At 42.5% G+C, this 9,166-nt stretch overlaps 1 protein-coding gene across 4 annotated transcripts in view; it reads left to right on the forward strand.

The window, feature by feature from the left end:
* The window catches only part of UPK1B (uroplakin 1B), a 45,058-nt gene that overhangs the window by 10,065 nt on the left and 25,827 nt on the right, over positions 1-9,166 (forward strand). For all 4 annotated transcript variants that reach the window (XM_019629181.1, XM_019629180.1, XM_019629178.1 and 1 more), the window contains 5 exons: positions 1,080-1,167; positions 2,642-2,842; positions 4,805-4,879; positions 5,557-5,679; positions 6,957-7,136. In XM_019629181.1, the coding sequence (XP_019484726.1) occupies positions 1,099-1,167; positions 2,642-2,842; positions 4,805-4,879; positions 5,557-5,679; positions 6,957-7,136 (648 nt within the window). In that variant the 5' untranslated portion in view covers positions 1,080-1,098. The remainder of the gene's footprint in view (positions 1-1,079; positions 1,168-2,641; positions 2,843-4,804; positions 4,880-5,556; positions 5,680-6,956; positions 7,137-9,166) is intronic.

Here is a 9,166-nt window from a genome sequence, read left to right on the forward strand (position 1 = left end):
CCTACCCCACCCCAGAGAACCCAATTTACCTAAATTAAAGCCTTTGTTTCCACATTTGCAAAATGAGCTTCCTCAGCGTTTTACTTTTGCTACCTAATTGGGTTATAAGAAATAGGTGTGTATATGTAAAGTACCTAGTGGAGTGGCACGCAGAAGGAACTAAATGTTAGTCTCTTTTTTCCCACTCCCTCTGATGTGGCAGTGTACTTTTTTATTTGCTATTTTTTATTAATTTATTTTTAATTATAATTGACATAGAATATTATATTAGTTTCAGGTGTACAATATAGTGATTCAGCATTTATATACCTTGCAAAGTGATCACCACAATAAGCTTAGTAACCATTGGTCACCGTACATAGTTATTATAATGTTATTGACTCTGTTCCCTATGCTGTACATTACATCCCCACGATTTATTTTATAACTGAAAGTTTGTACTTCTTAATTCCCTTCCCTTTTTCTGCCCTTGCCCCCTCTTCTCTGGCAACCAAAAATTGGTTCTCTGATTTCACTCATATGTGGATTCTAAAAAAACAAAACAAATGAACAAACAAAATGAAACACACTCATAGATCCAGAGAACAAATGCCAACCATTTTTGAAGGTAACAAAATATTCTAAGAATGATGTTTTTTAACAGCTGCCCATAATCCCCCTGGGAACCAACTGCCAACTCTGGCCGTGGGTTGACCCTTTGGGTCGTATACCAAGGACCCTTGGGGAGCTGCAGCCCTGCCCAGTCATCACCACCGCAGGCATGCCCTTTTTACTTGCAGGACCTCAATTCATCACTCAGAAGTAAGCAGTTTTTGTATTCCATGCCTTAAAGAACTCCTGAGAGTTATTGGTCAGACTCTGGCAAGCTTTACTTTTTTTTTCTTCTTTTTAAAATGACAGTGATTACTAAGCTGGGCAACCAAATTTCTTCCACTGCTAAATGATTTCATGACTTTGGTTTGGATGTGTTGGAACAAGAAGCCAAAACACAATGGTGTGACATAGGCATGTGATGGAACGTGTTGCAGTTTGTGTTGCCTGCTCCTATTAAGTTGAAATGTTTTCAACTGTGTCTTCAGCTTGTAACAAATCCCGGAGATGGCCAAAGACGACTCCACTGTTCGTTGCTTCCAGGGCCTGCTGATTTTTGGAAATGTGATTGTTGGTGTAAGTAATGAGTACTTTTCAGGCAATCTTGCTTTTCCTGTAATCATGCTTTTAGATCAATCAAAAGTGAAAGTGTAAAGGAAAATAATGATATGATCACTGGCTCCCTATATCTTATCTCATTTTAAGAACTGTGATACTAAAATATGCTAGCTAGAATTAAACTACATAAATAATCATATAGGGGCCGGCCGAGTGGCGCGATGATTAAGAACTGGCTTGGGACGCCAGAAGGCCCCAGTTCAGATCCCACATATGAGGGCCAGTGACACTGCCCTCTACAGCTAAGATGCTGAATGACAGCTCAACCTGGAGCTGGGCTGCCGTGAGTCGCCAGAAGGCATAGGCTGCAGCCCCTGTGGCAGTGGGTTGCCATGGGCTACCGTGTGTAGTGTGTAGCCAGCAGCTGCAGTGAGCGGCTGTCCAGAAGCCGGCGACTGATCTGCCTCACCTGGGAAGAGCGCAATGATGGTGCCAACTCGGGCCAGTGAAGCAACATCCTCCACAACTAGATTGAAGAACAAAACGACAGCAACTTTTCTATTCCCCTTCCCCCCAATTCCCCAGCACTGTTCCCATCCCCCCAATTCCCCAATTAAAAAAAAAATCATATAGAACTATGTAATATATTGAAAGGCCATGGTTGAAAAAAATAGATATTCCTTTCCCACATTTAAAACACAAGAGCCTAAAAGGAACTATGGCAACCATGGTCAGCATCCAAACACTCCCACCACACACGTGCTCTGGTGTTTCTTCCTATTTCACCTTGGTTTGATTTCTGTGGAATTCTGCTGTTAAGGTTGTTGAGGGCAGATGTTTGTGTCTTCTCATTCTCATCACACAGAGGCCAGTACCAGGATGTGAGAGGAGGTCAGAGGCCACGCATGGGGTGTGGGGCATGGAGTGGTGGGAGAGCACTGAGGACTTGGGATCCCGGGCTCTTGGCCCAGGCTCACCTCTGACTCCGCGGGACTCTGGATAGGTCTTTGCCTTTAAGAGCCAAGACCCCTCATCTGTAAAATACAGGGTGTGGGAAAAATAATGACCAAGGTTCCTTCCAGTTGTAACCTTCGATGGTTCTCTGGCACTAATAAATATGACCAGGACCAGTTTAAATACTACAATCCAGGAATGTGGGTGATGGGCACTGGGAGTGGGGGTGGGAGATTATTGTCATACAAGAAGATGTTGTTTGAGTGGTTCATGCCCCAAGAACTTTAGAGATATTCTGAAATTGGGTTTTTTCCCAAAGAGCAATAAGACAGAGCAACATGTGGACAGAGGCATGCAACCAATTAGGAGGATGGAAGGAGCCGTTTGATTTCCTGGAAGTGAGGCGTTTGAGTCGGTTGCTTAAAGCCTACGTGGGGAACAGAGTTAGTCTCTCTTACCCACCCACCCCTCCTTCTCCATCCTTTTCTCAACGCTGCTCCTCTGGCCGCCAGTCTGACAGAAGTCCCTTTGCCCCCAGATGTGTGGCATTGCGCTGACCGCAGAGTGCATCTTCTTTGTATCTGACCAACACAGCCTCTACCCGCTGCTCGAAGCCACCGACAACGACGACATCTACGGAGCCGCCTGGATCGGCATGTTCGTCGGCATCTGCCTCTTCTGCCTGTCGGTTCTAGGCATTGTCGGCATCATGAAGTCTAGCAGGAAACTTCTTCTGGCGGTGAGACCACAAAGCGCGACAGTTGTCTCCTGGACCAATTTTGATGGATTGTTTCTTCTTCCCTGAGCACAATGCTTTGACCTTTAGTGGGGGAGGGGGAGCAGAGAGTGCTATGGGAGAAGGAGGAGGGGACTGTCCCCGCAGTTAAGCTTGTCCAAGTGAGGGCAAGGATGCCCTCTGCTATTGCAAGTCCAGAAGATTCCAGTGCAGGGAACCCAAAGGGGAGGAACCTGAGGGTGACCCTGATGAGTATTTTTCAGATCTGTGTTTCTCCAACTGGCATCCTCATGTACCCAACTGGTATAGCCAGGAGCTACTTAGGCCAAAGGAGAGACAGAGTGAGAACTTCATAATTAGATTTTTTTCTCTTGACAATAAAGATTTTAAAATATTAATTAGACCTTGATATATCAGGATATGAAATACAAACCACACGTGAGTTTTTAAGGGAAAGCATGAGCCATTTTAGACATTTTGGAGCTGGAGGCTGATGATTCTGTGTGATGGCCGACACTCCCCATATTATACATTCACACTGCTTTTCAGGGACCCTCGAGGAACTTGATGCACATCACTGTAGACTACAGCCTCAGCTCCCACCTGCCTGTGGGGTTGTAACTCTGTGCACCCACAGAGCCAGTTCAGCCCCAAACCACAGACAGCAAGGCTGTGCCCTGCCTCTGCAGAGGAAGCAAGTTTGAGATGTTTTGCAAAAATCAGCAGAACTAAGAAACCTCGGTATTGGGTCTAGATCTCTACTCCCTGCCCAGGGGTTCGAGACAGCAGTTTCTCACACTGTGATGGGGTCCACCCCCGCCCCTCCCTAAAATAATTCTCCACGGACCAAATGCTGCAGAACCCGAGTCCCACCTTCATAGAACCAGTCCAGCAACTAACCAGGTGCTTGTTAGCTAACTTCCCTGTGATCTGACATTGTCCTGGCACCCAGGGAATGCAGACCATTTACATTCTCTGGGTCCTCAGTGTCAGTTAGTTCCAGGGCCAAAGCACCCACTTTTGGAGGGTGGGGAAAGGAATGCAAGGAAAGGGAGAGGAGGGGCCAGTGTCACTAGAGACAAGCTTCAGCTGCATCTCAGGCTCACTTTGGACCAGTCCTGTGTGCCTGACGTAGCCAGAAGATGTGAGCTGGAAAGGAAGATTCTTCACCATGCCCTGAAAAGAAAAGGAGCAGGACACCCTCCAAGGGGCTGATGGAGGAAAGAGCTGCACCCTGTGCCTCCTTTCTGGGGTGTCTCTAAGGGGGTTCTGAGGCCCTTAAAGGGAGCCAGCCAAGCCCTTGACAAAAGACAAGGCAGCAGCTAATATGGGGGGAAATGCTATGAGGTCTCTGAAGATGCTTTTGCTCTTTACTCTCCAGCCAAAGCTTTTCTCTGGGCTAAGTGGTTGGGGCAGCAGAGCCTCCCCTGCCCAGAGAGGAAAAATCCTTTTCCCTGTGCTCCCCCACCAACACTGAACACAGTGCCCTTTCCCCAGAAGAACGCAAGGACCAAAAGCACATGTGCAAAGCTGAAGAACACAAAGACAGAGCTCTTACAAAGTCCTCATCCCAGATTCAGAGGTCATTTGTTGTTCAGATATTTTCCAACCATAAATAGGGACAATATGTGAGGGCATCATGTGCGCATGCACACACCAGTTTATTCTCTTACATTTGTTTTTCTCAGTTAAAATAGAAATGCAGGACATTGGACTGAGAAAGCTCCATATTTGATGGGCATTTATTCTCTGGGGAAAAGAAGAGAATTGAGCTGATTAGCAGCTAGCACCAAGTCTTGCTCGAAGCAGCTGATCTGCGAGGATTTGTTCAATAACTATGTAAATGATTGGATGATTATATTTACATGAATATACTGAAAAAATATATAAAAATTATTTGTTTGAAAAGTCTTTCTTTGGAGGCAAATGTAACTCTATTTTTTTAAAAAATTGTTTCCCTTCCAGTATTTCATTCTGATGTTTATTGTGTACGGCTTTGAAGTGGCATCTTGTATCACAGCAGTAACACAACGAGACTTTGTGAGTACAACCTCAAAAAGCACAGAGCAAAATGATGGTGAGAATCATCATTATCATCATAAGATAATATCTGACCTGTATTAAGCTCACGCTCCATCCCAGACACTCTAATATGCACATTAATAATAAATATGTAATTTTACTTAATTCTCATAATAGCCCTACGAAATAAGTATTATCACTATTGTCATTTTATAGATGAAAAAATGAAACTTAAAAAGGTACAGTAATGTGTCCAAGGTTACACAGCTGGTAAGTGAAAGGGAAGAGTCCCGAGTCCAGGCAGTGTGACTCCTGGAGCCCACTATGCCCTTCACCATTCTGCCACAGCCACTGGCCCCCTAGTAGTATGGTCAATAATCCACCACATCCAAGACTTCCTCTCCTTTCAGCATTTCTCTCCTTTCCTCCAGTCCCCAGCCTAAGCCACCCTGCAATGCCTGTCCACCCTGGTCCACTGGGATTTCTTTGAAGATGGGGATTTCTCCCCACATGGGGACTTCAGCCACCCAGAGTAGCCTCACAGCCACCACTACCCCTACCCAGTGCCTCTGAGCACAGTTTTACTCCAGGCGGCAGTGTTCAGCGCCCCCAGCAATGGGCCGAGCAAATCACTTTTGCCTCCTTGGGGGCTAGTGTGCTAACGCTTCCTCTTGTGTTGCCTCCTCCCTTCGCAGTTCACACCCAACCTCTTCCTGAAGCAGATGCTGGAGAGGTACCAAAACAACAGCCCTCCTAACAACGATGACCAGTGGAAAAACAATGGAGTCACCAAAACCTGGGACAGGTTCATGCTCCAGGTAATGCCTGTGGTCACAGGGAGATGCCATTTTGTACCTAAACTAGTATCCAGGGGTGTATCTATGGTTGGGATAGAAGACAAAGGGTGGGGACCACAGCCTCTAAGATGAACACAAGCAAGTTCATCTATTGCTCTTATTTACCAGCAGGGGAAAGCAGTTGTACACATGACTCAGTGGGACCCCTAGATCTATATTTTTCCACTCTGCTAGCAAGAACTAAGCTCTTCAAATGAAAATGTGAATGCTCACACATTTGAAAAATCTACTTACCAAATGTTTAAAGCCCAGTTTGAAATAACCTTGACTCAAACGTAACCATCTTTCCTCAACATGCTCAGGTCAAAATACAGGATGATTATTTTCTTTGGTAAGATATTTCCTACAATTTAGTGGCAAAATAGGATATACTTTAAAGATGGTTGATTTATCATCAAGTTTGCTTGGATATATTTATTCCAAAGGTTGAGAGATGGCTGTAGTTTTAATTACTTAAAAAAATACATTCTAGCAGAATTCATAAAAAGGAAGGAAAGCAATATGAATTGTGTTTTATCCTCTATCCTCCATTCTGTCCAGAGTGTAAGGATATTAGTTATGTATTAATTGATCCTCCTTTCCTATGTAGACGCATAGCTGTGTGTCACATGTTTATATTATCTTTTCCAGTTTATTTTCTCCCATTATAACAGTAATACAAAAATACAATATAAAAAGTAACTCTAGGAAATGTTAAAAATATAGAAAAGTAAAACAAAGAGAATTACTCATAACTTCTTCACCACTAGAAATTTTAATTTTCTGATTCTCAATTTGCTCATATGTAATATGAGACTACTTATTACTTCTCTCACATGAAGTCATTAGTACTTCTAGTCATTAGTATGAAGTCATTAGTACTTCTTAAGTATTAGTATTTATTGGGGGTTTACTATGGGCCAGGCAGTAACTAATTTAATCCTAACAGCAACTCTATGAGGTAGGTATTTCATTTATCCCAATTTTACAGTTAAGGAAACTGAAGTTTAGTGAGTTTAAATAACTTGTCAAAGGTTGCAGAGCTCATTAATGGCTAGTAAAGTAATAAATGTAAAAGTATTTTTGCAAACTCTAAAATAGAAGTTATCAGTACCTTCAGTGCCCATGGGGGATTTTTAGTAAACATAAAATACGGTACACTTTTCATATCTTCATTCTCCATAAATTCTCGGTTGCTACACTTGATGTCTGTAGCAAGGACCATGGAAGAGAATTCTGTACCTCTCATCTGCCGACAGGACAATTGCTGTGGAGTGAATGGTCCATCAGACTGGCAGAAATATACCTCTGCCTTCCGGGCTAAGAATAACGATGCTGACTATCCCTGGCCTCGTCAGTGCTGTGTTATGAACAAGCTGAAAGAACCTCTCAACCTGGAGGCCTGCAAACTAGGCGTGCCTGGTTATTATCACAGTCAGGTGAGTCCTTTCTCCCCCCAGGACCTGCCAGAAAGTTCTTCTGCTCTTCCTGAGGAAAATACTGGTTCGCTGCAGGTAATAATCTCTCAGTAAGGAATCTGCATCCTTTTCCCTAAACTTCATGTGAACCATTTCCATGATTTTACTTGCATGTGGAATCCAAAGAGCAAAATAAATGAACAAACAAAACAGAAACAGACTCATAGATACAGAGAACAAACTGATGGTTGCCAGATGGGAGGGGAATTAGGGGGCTGGGTGGAAAAGGTAAAGGGATTAAGGAATACAAATTGGTAGTTACAAAATAATCATGGAAATGTAAAGTGTAGCATAAGAAATATAGTCGATAATATTGTTATAACTATGTATGGTGCCAGGTGGGTACTACACTTATCAGGGGGATCACTTCTTAAATCATATAAATGTCTAACCACTATGTTGTACACCTGCAACTAATATAAAATATTATTGAATGTCAACTGTAATTGAAAATAACAAAATGAATGAAGTATTGACACATGGGACAACATGAATGAACCTTGAGGACATTATACAAAGTGAAATAAAACAGACACAAAAAGACAAAAAAAAGTGAATGCTAATCTAAGGCTGATCTGGGAAATTTTACATTTTAACAAAATTCACAGAACATGAGAATTACAATAGCAAAATTCAACTTTGTTTAAATGAAAACTTTTTGTACAATATATAGAATTAGTATGTCAAAAACTATTTAAATGAAACAAAGATTTGCTCTATTTTTGCAAAATGTAAATTGGAAGAGATATGCAAAAAGAATGTTTTGCCAGTTCTAAAGCAATGGCAGTTGTTGAGGGTAAATGCAGTAATTATATATCCACATTCCTTATTCAGTGGTAATATAGTATAGTCTTAATAAAATATCAGATTCATGATTTGGGTAGAAGATAATTTCCATACCGATGATTTCTGAAAAAGTGTCTCTAGCCTAATGAGGATGCTATAATGATGATGGAAACTAACATTTATTGAAGACTTACTAAATGCCAGACACCATCTCAACTGCCATACATGTATTAACTCATTTAATGCTCAAAGGGAGGTGCCGGTATGGTCCCTATTTTATGGATGAGGAACTGAAATATAGAGATTCTAATAAGTCCCTTGCCACTAGTCATGCAGCTAGTAAATGGTAGAGTCAGGATTCAAATGCTTGCGGTGTGGTTCCAGAGCCCAGACTCTATGCCAAGAAAGAACTTGGAAATATTCCCCAAAAGCCCTGGAGAGGCTCCTCATACACATATCAGTCTCTGAAATGCTGTGCACCGCTTTGCAAGTGACCACTTGGAGGACAGCTAGTTCTGTGCCAGTTCATTAAACAATTGAGAAATGGCAGGGTCTTTAGTCTTGGAGTAGATAATACAAAGTGTACTTTCAGAATGAAGGACAGAGCACTGCTGATCATGTGGCCACACCTGGAATGGTGCCTGGATTTGGAATGCTTGCATTAATCCAGAAAAGGACAGGGGAGTGATACAGATTATTTGGCAGAGTCGTTCAAAGCCATGCTCATTTAGCTTTTCAGAAACATTGTTTCGGCATCGTTTTAATCAGTTATATTCAGACTGCTATAAAAATTAAATTTATTGCCTGTATAGGCAATATAATCATCGCTCTTAGGAGTCACAAAATGCTTTTAATATTTCAACCATGGAACTGGCCCATGCAGACATATCTTGATTGGACTGTAATTACATACAAACTGTATCATTTCTTTGAAAGGGACAAAAAAACACTATTTTTGCCCTCAAATAATCACTTTCTCGCACAGCTATTACATTCTAGTAATGAGGGACCGCCACGCCTGTTTTGACAACCCTCCTAGCACTCACCCTTACAGTTCCTTGGCCTCACCTTGTCCTTAACATGTCCACCTCCACTACCCACCAGCTAGCACCACTCAGTGCTGCTCCCCAACCAAATTCCTGAATCCTGAAATTCCTCTGTCCCTGACTCCCTGTATTCCTACTTCCTCAATCTCACTTATTCTT

Source organism: Hipposideros armiger, unplaced genomic scaffold, assembly GCF_001890085.2.
Source record: "Hipposideros armiger isolate ML-2016 unplaced genomic scaffold, ASM189008v1 scaffold_829, whole genome shotgun sequence".
In the NCBI taxonomy this organism is placed as follows: Eukaryota; Metazoa; Chordata; class Mammalia; order Chiroptera; family Hipposideridae; genus Hipposideros; species Hipposideros armiger.